The 14,508-nt window shown below is 41.0% G+C and overlaps 1 protein-coding gene across 2 annotated transcripts in view; it reads left to right on the top strand.

Moving 5' to 3' along the window:
• C2CD3 (C2 domain containing 3 centriole elongation regulator) overlaps positions 1 to 14,508 on the top strand; it is a 142,991-nt gene that overhangs the window by 75,507 nt on the left and 52,976 nt on the right. For both annotated transcript variants that reach the window (XM_044919337.1, XM_021704643.2), the window contains exons 21-24: positions 1,822 to 2,090; positions 2,238 to 2,327; positions 9,196 to 9,798; positions 11,695 to 12,033. In XM_044919337.1, the coding sequence (XP_044775272.1) occupies positions 1,822 to 2,090; positions 2,238 to 2,327; positions 9,196 to 9,798; positions 11,695 to 12,033 (1,301 nt within the window). The remainder of the gene's footprint in view (positions 1 to 1,821; positions 2,091 to 2,237; positions 2,328 to 9,195; positions 9,799 to 11,694; positions 12,034 to 14,508) is intronic.

Raw genomic sequence — 14,508 nt, 5'->3', positions numbered from 1 at the left:
TAGAGTCCAAATTATTGACCAGAACCCAAGCAAGATGCACCTGTTTTCTTGGGACCTTAGGGTTGCTGGCCTCTTGTTTTCCCAGCCTGTCTTCTGGGGGAGGGGCCTGCCGCGCTGTTACTCGGGCAACCCTGTTTGGGCGGTGTTGCCCTGCCCCCCTGTGGCAGAGAATGGGCTCAGCCAGAATCAGTCTTTGGGGCTTTTGTTCTCTGGCAGCTTTCCCTGGTGGCTTTCTGAGTCTCTTCCGCAAGTCAGAGCAGAAGAGACTGTTTCCAACCCTCTGCCTCATAGCAGAGAGATCGCAGTCTGTTCTTCAGTGAGCTCTCCGGGCCACACTGTCTCCCTTTCTGTCTGTGCTGCTATAAACTGCAGCGTCCTGGGTTGTGCGCCCCTCCGCAGCGCTCCCAGGCCTGCCTCCAGGTCGGGGCACATCTCTCCCCTTTGTGCTTCTAAAACCGCCAGTCGTGCGCGCACGACCCCAGCGCTCAGGGTTTCGCCCCAGGGGCTGCCGTAAAGTCCTTTCCCCACCACTACCGGTCTGCAAGTCTGTGCCCCGTCCACAGCACTAGCAGCGCTTGAGGCTGTAGCTCACCGGCGGTGTAGGATCCCTACGTCCAGGCACCCTCCTGCTGCCATTTATCCTCCGATATCTGCCCGCAGAATCACGGCTCTCCGCTTTGTACCTCAAAACCAACCGCCTGCGATATTCTGTTTGTAGAGATCCAGATCTTCTTACATCTCAGACTGGTTTCGTGGGTGCTCAGAGTGGTCTGGTAGATATCCAGCTCAATTCCAGGGGCCAGTTGAAATAGGGTCACCTACTCCTCCACTATCTTCCCCCCCCGAATCTAGACCTTACTTAAAAAAAAAAAAAAGTATATAGAAAGAGGTGACCTCTTTGCCTAAATGTTAATTTTATACCTTGGGGAAGTTGGGATAAGGGAGTTTGTCTCATACTATACCCACACATGGAAGACTTGACATCTCTTGGTGAGTATCAGTTAAAGATGGATAAGCTCTGTCTGTGTGTTGTGGTACACCTCTACTGAGAAAAACAGCCCCAGAGACATCTGGGAACTGATCTGACACTTGTAGCTGGGCTTGGTGTTTTCATGCTGAGCATAAACAATCTCACAGAACACCAACATCAGACGAGGCTGCTTTGCAGCCATGATGAAGTGAGACAAAAATAAAGTTACTCTGTAATCTTGTCTAGATACAAACCAAAACGAGGTCATTATGAAAATCACAAAAGTACCTAACATCCCCCCTATCCTGGCTAAAGTGAGTGACGGCCGCTACTTTACCATTACAGCCTTAGCCTTAGTCTAGTCTTCCCTCCTCCCTAGGTAAGATTCATTAGAACAGCAATCCAGAGCAAAGCCCCACTTCCTTGAACAACCTCCAAATCAGCCAATGAGTTTAGTGCTATATAAGTCCTTTCTAATACCTTTTTACTAAAGTTCCCCATGATTCCCCTTGGTGTATGTTCTTTCTCATCATAATGAACAGTAAAACCAACATGTTCAACTACCGTTGCTCCCTGGTAGTCTTTGGCTGAAGGTCATTGACAGGAAAATGGAGTGTCCTTGGAATGTCACTCTAGTAAACAGGTGAATGCTGTCTTCACCCACCCCATACACATACACTATGATATTTAGATTACTAAGAAAGCATATTGTGGCTCTGCCCAAAGCCTAGATAGGAATTATATGGTCAGTTAGTGTTCTTGGTGGCCTCATGGAATGGTGCAGATGTTTTCTAGGCAGTCCGGCTGACTTTTGATACTACCATCTCATTCCCATCCTTCTCCCCTTACAGGGCTCTGGCCGAGCAGGAACCCGCTCTACAGTTCAGTGCCACAGTCGGGGTCAATGCCTTTGTCACCACTCATCTCTCCTTCCTGCCCAAAGGAGAACAGCGCCAAACCCGCCCTGTAGCCTGTTCCTTTTGTCCTGAGTTCTCCCACCACGTTGAGTTTCCATGTAACTTGGTGACTCAGCACTGCAGTGGAGAGGCCTGTTTCCTGGCAGAACTGTTGGAATTTGCAGAGGTCACTTTTGCTATTTATCATGAAGATACCAAGTCAGGTGAGCACCAAATGACTAATCACATTCAGAATTAAAAGGGACTTTGTTTTGAATGGTATAGCTCTTCCTAGAAAATGCATGTTGAAATATTTAGCCCTTTGGTCAGTAAAGCACTAAATAATTTCTCTTTTTTTTTTGAGTTGACAGGCAGTGATATAACCAGTATTCAGTCATTCAGAGATTATCTGCTTGGAGTAGTAAAGGTTCCAACAAAAGAGCTGCTGGTCAAGAGATCTGGTAAGGGTCCTGGATAATCACTTTCTAATTCTACCCCTTCTCATTTACTTTCCTATAAGAGATCATCTTGCATGGCTCCCTGTAAGGTATGCAGAAGAAAACATGACCCCTAACAAATGCTTTTGAATTCTCCCAGGTACCTTAAAAGTTCTCTGAAAAGTATTTTAAGTCCTCTCCTAATCATTTCAAAAGTCTTCTAACAAAGTAAAGTAGCTCAAAGCTTTGTAACTGTCGTCTTACTCCAGGAAAGATGATGATAATGGTGATACTACAAATAATAAATACGGTGATACCCATTACATTATATAACATTTTGTGAAATATTTCCTCAGATATTGTGTGAGCCTCATTATAACCCTGCTTGGTGGGGACACAGGATTCTACTATTTTTATTTTGTAGTTGAGGAAACTTAGGCTTGCAAAGTTTAAGTGATTTACCAAAACCACCCAGCTAGTGAGTGGCAGTACTAGAAATCAAGTTCAGATTCACCTATTCTTTTTCACTGTACCCTCCTCTCTCACTGAAGAAGGAATAAAGATAGGAGGTAACAACCCAAAAGAAGACAGCCACCAAGGCAGTCTGGAAATAATGGTCCTGTCCTACTTAACTGCTAGCTCAGGGACCTTGACTCTCCTGAGCCTCAGTTTTCTTATGTCATGAATGCAGACAGTTAATCCTGACAAGACTACAAAGTAGGAGCTGATGAAATCAGATTTATAAAGTACCTGACACAGTGTAGGCCCTCAGTAAATGTCAGCTTTCCTTCTCTTGCCCATCATCTTCCCTAGGATTGTGTAATCTAATTTCCAGAATTCTGTCACACATCTCCCAAGTTTAATTGTGAATTAAAATTTGAGCAGTACTCTCTAAAAGGTACTCTGTATACCTGCCAGAGAAAAGTCTGTACAACTTGGTATATTGGGTTTGTCACTTAATGTCACTTACTTGAACAATGTGATAGCTATAATAATCTGGGCAGGTCTCTGAGCTTCCATTTTGTCATCTGTAAAATAGGGATTATTATCCCAGTTATCAGGAGAATTAAGTGAAGTAATATATATGAAGCACTAAGAGTATATCGGACACACAATGGATACTCAGTAAAGAGTAGCTGTTATTATTTTGAAATCTAGTGCCTGGTCCTTGGTGTATGTTTACTAAGTGGCAGTTCCTTCAGTGGAAGACTTAGGACTAGACCCTAGATCTCCTGACCCATGCCTTTTCCACTGTATTTATAGCACTTTAATAACATTTCACTTTTTTTTCCTAAGTGATAATATATGTTTTAATGGGTTCAAGTGGAATGAATTAGGATGTAGGCAAGTTTTGTTTTATTTCCTCTCATTGTATTCCTCCTCTTCTCCACCGCTCGTGTACACAGTACTGAATTGTACATCCTTAGATTCAGGAGGGCCTTTAGAGGCCTAATTTCCTCATTTTGCTGATGAAAAAACTGAGGGTTGGAAAAGTGAATTGGTACATGGATCATATAAGGCAAGTATTTTTTTTTTTTTAGCATACAGTGTTATATTAGTTTCAGGTGTACAATATAGTGATTCAGCAATTCAATACATCACCCCATGCTCATCACAAGTGCCCTCCTTAATCCCCATCACCTATTTCACCCATCCCCCCACTGGCCTTCCCTCTGGTAACCATCAGTTTGTTCTTTCTAATTAAGAATTTGTTTCTTGGGGTGCCTGGGTGGCTCAGTCGTTAAGCATCTGCCTTCGGCTCAGGTCATGATCCCAGCGTCCTGGGATCGAGCCCCACACCGCATTGGGTTCCCTGCTGCGCGGGAGGCCTGCTTCTCCCTCTCCCACTCCGCCTGCTTGTGTTCCCTCTCTCACTGTGTCTCTCTCTGTCAAATAAATAAATAAAATCTTCAAAAAAAATTAAAAAAAAAATTTGTTTCTTGATTTGTCTTCTCCCTCTTTTTTTCCCCTTTGCTCATTTAGTTTTTTAAATTCCACATATGAGTGAAATCATACAGTATTTGTCTTTCTCTGACTTATTTCCTTTAGCAGTATACTTTCTAGCTCCATCCATGTCACTGCAAATGGGAAGATTTTATTCTTTTTATGGCTGAACAATATCCCATTGTGTATATATACCACATCTTTTAAGTTTTTATTTTAGTTCTATAGTTAACATACAGTATTATATCAGTTTCTGGTATACAATATAATAATTCAACAATTCCGTACATCACCCTCTGCTCATAATGACAAGTACACTCCTTAATCCCCACTACCTATTTAACCCATCCCTCCTACACCCCTCCCCTCTGGTAACCATCTCTTTGTTTTGTATAGTTAAGAGTCTGTTTCTTGGTTTCTTGATTTCTCTCTCTCTCTTTTTCCCCCTTTGCTCATTTGTTTTGTTTCTTAAATTCCACATAGGAGTGAAATCCTTTGGTATTTGCCTTTCTCTGATTTATTTCACTTAGCATGATACTCTCTAGCTCTATCCATGTCATTGCAAATGGCAAGATTTCATTCTTTTTTATGGCTGAATAATATTCCTCTGTGTGTGTGTGTGTGTGTCTCACATCTTCTTTATCCATTCATCTATCAGTGTACACGACATGGGCTGCTTCCATATCTTGGCTGTTGTAAATAGTGCTACTGTAAACATAGGGGTGCAGGTATCCCTTCGAATTAGTGATTTTATATTCTTTGGGTAAGTAGCAAGTAATGCAATTCCTCAATCGTAGGGTAGTTCTATTTTAAACTTTTGAGGAACCTCCACACTCTTCCACAGTGGCTGCACCAGTTGTATTCCCACCAACAGTGTAAGAGGGTTCCCCTTTCTCTGCATCCTTGCCAATACCTGTTGTTTCTTATGTTGTTGATTTTAGCCATTCTGACAGGTGTGAGGTGATACTTCATTGTAGTTTTGATTTGCATTTCCCTAACGGTAAGTGATGATGAACATCTTTTCATGTCTTTGTTGGCCATCTGGATGTCTTCTTTGGAGAAATGTCTGTTTGTGTCTTCTGTCAATTTTTTAATTGGAGTATTTGTTTTTTGGGTATTGAGTTGTATAAGTTCTGTATATGTTTTGGATACTAACCCTTTATCAGATACGCCATTTGCAAATGTCTTCTTCCATTTAGTAGGTTGCCTTATAGTTTTGCTGATTGTTTCTTTCACTGTTTTGAAGCTTTTTATTTTTTATTTTTTTTAATGAATTTTCCAATAAGAGCTTTATGGGGTTTTTTTTAAGATTTTATTTATTTATTTGACAGATCGAGAGAGAGCACAAGTAGGCAGAGAGGCAGGCAGAGGGAGAGGGAGAAGCAGGCTCTCCTCTGAGCAGGGAGCCCGATGTGGGACTCAATCCCAGGACCCCGGGATCATGACCTGAGCCGAAGGCAGCCCCTTAACTGACTGAGCCACCCAGGAGCCCCTTGAAGTTTTTTATTTTGATGTAGTCCCAATAGTTTATTTTTGCTTTTGTTTCCCTTGCTTCAGTGGACATATCTAGAAAAAAGTTGCTATGACTGATGTGAAAGAAGTTACTGCCTGTATTCTCTCCTAGGATTTTTATGGTTTCAGGCCTCACATTTAGCTCTTTAATCCATTTTGAATTTATTGTTGTGCATGGTGTAAGAAAGTGTGGTCCAGTTTCATTCTTTTGCATGTTACTGTCCAGTTTTCCCAACACCATTTGTTGAATGGTGTCTTTTTCCCATTGGACATTCTTTCCTGCTTTGTCAAAGATTAATTGATGTTGTAATTGTGGGTTTAGGTCTGGGTTTTCTATTCTGTTCTATTGACCCATGTGTCTATTTTTGTGCCCGTACCATACTGTTTTGATTACTACAGCTTTGTAGTATAACTTGAGGTACAGAATTGTGATGCCTCCAGCTTTTCTTTTTCAAGATTGCTTTGGCTATTCGGGGTCTTTTCTGGTTCCATACAAATTTTAGGATTGTTTATTCTAGTTCTGTGAAAAATGCTATTGGTGTTTTAATAGGGATTGCTTTAAATGTGTAGACATTTTAACAATATTCTTTCAATCCATGAGCATGGAATGTCTCTCCATATCTTTGTGTTGTCTTTAATTGCTTTCATCAATATTTTATAGTTTTCAGAATATAGGTCTTTCACCTCTTTGGCTAGGTTTATTCCTAGGTATCTTGTTATTTTGGTGCAATTACAAATAGGATGGTTTTCTGCTGCTTCATTATTGGTGTATAGAAATTCAACAGTGGCACCTGGGTGGTTCAGTTGGTTAAGCATCCAGTCTTGATCTCAGGGTCATGAGTTGAAGCCCTGTGTTTGGCTACTTTAAAGAAAAAGAAAGAAAGAAAGAAAAAAAAATGCATTAGATTTCTGTACATTGATTTTGTATCCTGCAACTTTACTGAATTTATCAGTTCTACCAGTTTTTTGGTGGAATCTTTAGGGTTTTCTATATACAGTATCATGTCATCTGCAAATAGTGAAAATTTTACTTCTTCCTTACCAATTTAGATGCCTTTTATTTCTTTTGTTGTTTGCTTGCCAATTTAATTTTTTTCCAAGAAACCAGCTCCTAGTTTCATTGATCTGTTGTGTTATATTTCTAATTTCTGTATCATTTATTTCTGCTCTAATCTTTATTATTTCCTTTCTTCTACTAGTTTTAGGTTTTGCTTATTGTTCTTTCTCTAGATTAGGTGTAAGGATAAGTTGTTTGAGATTTTTCTTGCTTCTTGAGGAAGGCCTCTACTGCTATAAACTTCCCTCTTAGAACTGCTTTTGCTGCATCCCAAAGAGTTTGGACCATTGTGTTTTCATTTTCATTTGTTTCCATCTACTCTTATGTCTTCTTTTATTTCCTGGTTGACTCATTCATTGTTCAGTAGCATGTTATTTAACCTCCATGTATTTGTGTTCTTCCCGGATTTTTTCTTGTGGTCGACTTCTAGTTTCATAGTGTTGTGGTCAGAAAAGATGCACGGTATGACTTTGATCTTCTTGAATTTGTTGAGGCTTGTTTTGTGGCCTACTATGTAATCTGTTCTGGGGCGCCTGGGTGGCTCAGTTGGTTAAGCGACTGCCTTCGGCTCAGGTCATGATCCTGGAGTCCCGGGATTGAGTCCCACATCGGGCTCCCTGCTCAGCAGGGAGTCTGCTTCTCCCTCTGACCCTCCCCCCCTCTCATGTGCTCTCTCTCTCTCTCAAATAAATAAATAAAATCTTTAAAAAAAAAAAATCTGTTCTGGAGAATGTTCTATGTGTACTTGAAAAGAATGTGTATTCTGCTGTTTTAGGATGGAATGTTCTGAATATATCTGTTAAATCCATCTGTTCCAGTGGGGTCATTCAAAGCCATTGTTTCCTTGTTGATTTTCTGTTTAGATGATCTATCTCTTGATCTAAGTAGGGTGTTAAAGTCTGCTAATGTTATTGTATTGTTATCAACTGGTTCCTTTATGTTTGTTTTTAACTGTTTCATGTATTTGGGTGTTCCTATATTGGGTACATAAATATTTATAATTGTTATATCTTCTTGTTGGATTGTCCCCTTTATTAATATATAGTGTCCTTCTTTGTCTCTTTTTACAATTTGTTTTAAAGTCTGTTTTGTCCAATATCGTATTGCTACTCTGGCTTTCTTTTGATATCCATTTGCATGATAGGTTTTTCTCCATCCCCTCATTTTCAGTCTACAGGTGTCTTTAAGTTTAAAATGAGTCTCTTGTAGGCAGCATATAGATGGGTCTTGTTTTTTATCTATGTCTTTTGATTGGAGTGTTTAGTCTATTTACATTCAAAGTAATTATGATAGATAGTATTCATTGTCATTTTATTGTTTTGTGGTTCTTTCTGAAGATTTTCTCTCATTCTTCCATTCTTTCATGGCCTGCTAATTTTAATGATCTATTTGGATTTCTTCTCTTTAATCTTTGTGTATTTATTATGGTTTTTGATATATGGTTGTCATTAGGTTTGCATATAACCTCCCCACTGTGTGCTCCAGATGCTCTTCAGATTGCTGTTTCTACACTTTATGTGCTCAGGCTGTTTGCCTCCTCTCCAAGAGCAGCCCCAGTGCCCTCCGGGATCTATCAGAGCCAAGCATGCTGACCTTTAAAACTCCAGGCTTTAAGTCCCACTTGTTGCAGAAACTCATGAAATTCAGTCCCTCTCACTTTCCAAGCCAATTGCTGTGGGGATTCGTTTTCCCCATGAGCTCCCCTGTGTGTTGGTCTGTCTCTTGCCTTTCTCTGTGGCCATGGCTCCCTCCCCACTGCAACGGCCACAGTCCATTTCTCTCCCAAACTGTGTCTCCACACTCCCTTACCTTCTTTGATGAGGCCTCATCTCTACCTTTAGTTGTGGAGTTTGTTCTGCCAGTCTTCAGGTCAATTTCTGGGGTATTTAGGATGATTTGATAGTTACCTAGTTATATTTGTGGGACAAGGTGGAGCCTAGGGTCCTCCTACTCGGCCGCCATCTTCCAACTCCTCCATTTCACATTTTTTATAGCACTTCTCTTTTCAGACGCTTCCAAAACCATTATCTTATTTGATGATTATAACAACTTTGTCTGATGGGCAAGATTAGCACTAATTTTCCTATTTGTCAGGTAAGGAAACCAAGGCTGAGTGAAATTAATGACTTACCTAGACTGAACTGCTAGTTCGGGGCTGAGCCTAGGAGAGAACTCAGGTCTCCCAACTCCTAGCCTTTGTTCTTCCCCCTGATTTCATTGTCTTTCAGTAATCAGATAAAACAAACTCCAGTGTTCTGTGGGTATATGTTTTCTGTTCTGTCTTGGGCCAGGGTGATGGTGGATCTGGAGTAGGAAGTAGGTAAATCGTTTTACTCTTAAAACAATAATTGAAAATCTTATTTTTTTTTTTTCCATAAGGGATCACAGGATGGTATCCTATCATTTTGCCAGAGGATGGGACCCTGCCTCACGGTTTGGAGCTCATGCAGAAGATCGTGGGTGGCCTGGAACTTTCAGTTTCCTTCACGCATCCTGGAGATAGAGAGCGGGTGTTGGAAGCTGCTGAGCTATTGGGCTGGAGCTTTGAGAATAATCTGAAGAATCTTGTCAAGATGAATGAAGAGGAACCAGCCACTGTCACCATATCCACCCCAAGACTCTGGTTGCCCATCCACTGTGTGCTTCTGGCCGGCCAGAACCACATTCATAAGAACACATACTGCTACCTCCGCTACAAACTGTATGATCATGAGGCCTTCTGGACCCCTCTTAAGAAGCCTAAGGAATCTACAAACCAAAAACAGGTCATGGTTACTTTCAAGGCATCCAAAAGAGCAGAAGTCACTAGGGGCCCGTCACTGCTTTGGTATTTCAGGGAGGAGAGGTTAGAGATCCAAGTGTGGCGGGCTTATGGCAATGACAGTGTGGAGAGGCCCCACCAGATGGACAGTTGGATTGGCTCAGCCTATGTGGACCTGGCCAGACTTGGGGAGAGGTCAGCAAGGACATTAACTGTCAGTGGTAAGTGAGGAACCGGCCTTAGCTCTTGTGGTTTGAGCACCTGCTCTGTGACAAGCACTATGTGATAAACTCCCTCAGACATTATTTTATTTGATCCTCCTAGCAGTGCTGTGAGATAAGTATCAGACCTATTTTATAGTCATGTAAATGGAGGCTCAAAGAGGTTAGATTACTACCCAGGCTCAAGACAAGAGTACTGGACTTTTATCTGAGAGCTGTGGAAAGCTATTCTAATGGGGTCTGAATAGAAGAGTAATAGTTTTGCATTTTAGAAGACTCCATCTAGTAACTATAATGCAGAATGAAGATGACCAGACCAGATTCTTTATAAACATGATATTTATTCAGTGGGACACTCCTTGTAAGATTAGTTGTTATTTCCTCCACTATACAGCTAAAGGAATGGAGTCTCAACCCTGTGTAGCTCTGTTAGCCTTGTGCTCTGACCCTGTTGTTGAACAGGTGACCCAGGCTAAATAAGAACTGAGTATTTGGGTGATCATCCCAGATTCTCTGGTTCTCTCTGGACCCAGCAGGTGTAATTCTGGTTCTGTTGAACACCTCATTAAATGCCATGTGCCCCTATTTTATCTGGCAAGCCTAGAGTCACTTCACAAAGAGCCTGCAGAAAACGTCTTTGAAGTAAGCACAGCTCCCTTGAACTAAAGTTCAGAAAGATGGGCTTTTAACTTCACTCTGCTGAAGAAAGTAGGTTTGGAACACTGAATAAAGATTTAAGGATCAGAACTCAAGCACAAATAACCTCTTTTTATTGAGTAGTACCAAAGGAAGTATTTAACTTTTCAGATTGTCCATTTCTCTCCTGCTTCTCCACTTCCCATCAGTCTAAGCTTTTTATCTTCCTGTAAACAGGCTTTGTACAAGGTGCGGCATTTGATGTACTGATTGAATGAGTCAAGCAGTCCATCCAGTCATCCACCCAACCATCCTTCCAAGCAGCTGTTGAGTTTCTTGAGGATAAGGATTTAGCTATGTTGCTATTATTGCCCTTACTTTCTGCTTGCGGTAATGATGATAATTCACACATTGCATCAGAAGAAAAGAGGTTACCTAAAACACAGAAAAAGACAGGGGAAGTTCCATCTTACTGCTTCCTGTGAGTCAGTCAACTCCATTTTCCTGAATTGAAATGAGTCTAATGAAGCAAACCTTGAGATTCTGAAAGAATTCTTAGTGCCTTCTGCTATATAATTAAATCTTATTTTAATATCCAGGAAGCCTGTAAGTTCAGATCCCTGGGTTTAAATCTGCCACTTATTGGAAAAGTCACCTTGGCAGGTTACCTAATTCCTCAGATTGTGGCACATGAAAAACACTCAACAAATACTAATTCCCCTATTTTTCTTTCTCGCCTCCTTTGCCGAAGCCTCCTACTTCATTTCCAAATGATCTTCAGGGCTACTGCCAGACATATTTAGTTGTTGAGACAGGTTAAATTGAGCACCTAATTGAGCACTCCTTAGGAGAAAGCCTAAGGACAAGAGCCAGTGGGACATGTGACAGAGAAGACAGGCCACTCCTGCTTTAATAATAATCTTACTTTCAAAAGGCTTCAGAAGTCATCTAAGTCTGCTCACCCCCAGCACGTGAATCTCTCCCACAGCAACTCTGCCTGGTAGTCATTTGACTTTGGCTTCAAATCTGAGCTGTCACTACTTTCCATTAATGGAGATAGTGTGCATGTTGGGGAGAAGGGAAGTAAAAATTTTCACACCGTATACTAACTTCACAGTTTTTTTTTTTACAAATTGATATATTGGGGCCTGTAGGCCCGTTGAAGGAGAGAGGACCACAAGCACTCTCAGTCATTTCCAAGGTTAGAGAGCGTTCTTGGTTCCTGCTTGCTTGGGCTTATCCTCCTCCATCCTCTTGCAGGTGTGTATCCTCTATTTGGACGAAATGCTTCCAACCTCTCAGGAGCTGCTTTGCGAGTTCATGTGGTTCTTTCCTCTCCTTCCCCACACCCTGGGCCCGCTCCTGAGATGGATTCTGTGGACTGCAGCAGCCACAGTGAGTCTGAGCAGTTCCCCAGAAGGAATGATGAGATTCAGCTCTCTCCATCACCTGGCCACCAGAAGTCTCCTGCGTCCACCCAGGTCCCCTGCAACAACACCACAAGGGAAATCTGCCCAGCTGAGGAGGGCCCTGCCAAGTTGGATGGAACTTTTGCAGTCAGTATCCTGGTAGAAAGAGCGATGCATTTGAGCTTAAAAGGTATGCTCTACTTACTTTTCCAGGAGCATGTGTCTGACTCCTCAGGCTATGGTCCTGTCTTCACAAATCTTTGAAATCATGACAGAATCTGCAACAGCTGTTAACCATCTTAATCAATAATAAATATATTTCTCAAGCCTAAAGTTTTAAGCAACATGAAAGCCTTTCTGAACTTAAGTGGACATTGCCAGTTATATATTAATTTTGTATATCATAAATTCCAGTCCAGAAACCTGAGTATCAACTTAGGTACTTCTCTTTTCCTTATCCACCATCAAATCATCAAATTCATTAAATTGTATCTCTTAAATTTCTCTTAGGACTCCTTTTTCCTTTTCATTGCTACCATTTCGGGCCCTCTTCATTATGTACCTGCGACCAAGAATTCTTAACACTGGATCCCTAAACCCCAGAGGACCCAAGGATAAAAAATCAGGATGGTAAACTTGGATAGGAAAATAATCACATCTGAATTTTATTAACGTCTAACTAAAAATTTAACATTTCCTACAGTTGTGAACGTAGGCATTAGACCCTAGTAATATTAGCAGTATCTATGAAGTTGTCAGCAATAGAAATCACAGTTATTTTCATATCACAGTGTGGTTCTTGCAGATATCTTTTTATACCTGTTATTACTTCAAAATTATAGTAGTTATAAAACCTACAGTTAGATCTTGTTACATATTAATAAAGCATATATATTAGCAGGTCACAGCTTTTTTAGCATTTTGATAATGATGCTAATATAATTTGATTTTTACATAATCCTGTGTATCTACATTATGCATTTAAAAAAACACACAGAGGAACACCTGGGTGGCTCAGTCGCTTAAATGTCTGCCTTTGGCTCAGGTCATGATCCCAGGGTCCTGGGATCGAGCCCCACGTCGGCCTCTCTTCTGTTCAGTGGGGAGCCTGCTTCTCCCTCTCCGTCTGCCTCTCCCCCCAACTCGTGTTCTCTCTCTTGCTCTCCCCCCCACAAATAAATAAATAAAATCTTTAAAACACACACACACATTGGGGTGCCTGCGTGGCTCAGTCAGTTAAGCATCCAACTCTTGATTTCAGCTCAGTTCATGATTGCAGGATCGTGAGATCGAGGCCCGCATCAGGCTCCACACAGCATGGAGTCTGCTTACGATTCTCTCTCTCTCTCTCTGTCTCTCTCTCCCCCCGTCCCTCTCCCTCCTCTCTCTCTCAAAAAAAACAACACGCAAAATTAATATATAACTGGCAATGTCCACACTGTTAAAAGAAGAGGCCCATAGACCTCCCCAGACAGCCAAAGGAGTCCATGGCACAAAGAACCCTTGCCTTACTCTTTCTTCAGCCTTGTAATCTCTCCTAAAACTTTCTCTTTGCCATCACCCTTCTCTTTTCCCTGCCTAATTCCAATTCCTCTCTTAAGACTAACTGTTTAGTTTCCCTGACGTAAAGGTCCCCCTCCTGTTTGCTCTCCCGGCAGTTTTTTGCCCTCTTTATCATAGCATATATCACATGGTATTGAAATTGTTTGCATGGTTTTCTTCTCTACTAGATATGAGCTGTTGAAGAGCAGAGACCTTATCTTATTTGTTCACTCATCATCCCTTCAACAAGACTTGTGTAGTATATGCTATGCAAGCACTATCCGTGGTGCTGGGGATAAAGCAGTGAACAACACAGATAAAAATCGTGCCCATGTGGAGCTTACATTCTAGTAGGAATATCCTCAGCTGTGTATTCCCAGACAGTAAGTTGTATGTGTGGGACTTTGAGAAAGTTATTGTCTCCCTCCATCTTGCAGGTGTGTATCCTCTATGTGTGAGCCAGACAACCAAAGCCTTCAATATACATCTTTTCGTTTGGCCTCCCTACTTAGCTCCTATCATCTCTGTGTTGGCCTCTCTCAATTTGTGCTGTGTTGGAACAGAAACAAAACTCATGCCATAGTAACTGTGTTTACCTTTCATTTCTGTTTCTCTCTGTACACACCACCAACAGGCATTATTCCCAGGGTATAAGCTGCTATAATGACCCCTGAGGTTCTCATCCTTCTCATAACCTTTGAAACCTTGAAATGTTTTATCTCAGGACAAAGTGTTCTCCAACTACAGTCCTTACTTTATTGTATTAAAGATAATAAGATCCCCTATGAGTCACAAAATTGGGAAATAATTTTTGCTTTTTTATTGACTCACCAAAGCAGCCTATTTTTGACAAGTATAATGTATAAAAACTGAATTTTTTAAAAGAGAAAAATCAATAGATGAATGAATTTAAGGAAAGCACAAAAAACTTTTATTTTTTGTAAGAATTGTTCTGTTTCGTTGTTATTGCATAAAATAGAATTTAAAACACAAAAATAGGGTTTACATTCCATTTTAGGGGGAGTCCTCATATTGCAAAAGTACAAATACAAAGCAATACAAATATACTTGTAACTTTTCCATTAGACAGCAAGTTACTTTTTTTTTTTTCTGTTTTTACTTT

Source organism: Neomonachus schauinslandi, chromosome 11 (assembly GCF_002201575.2).
Source record: "Neomonachus schauinslandi chromosome 11, ASM220157v2, whole genome shotgun sequence".
In the NCBI taxonomy this organism is placed as follows: domain Eukaryota; kingdom Metazoa; phylum Chordata; class Mammalia; order Carnivora; family Phocidae; genus Neomonachus; species Neomonachus schauinslandi.
This window is presented reverse-complemented; position numbering and strand designations above follow the sequence as displayed.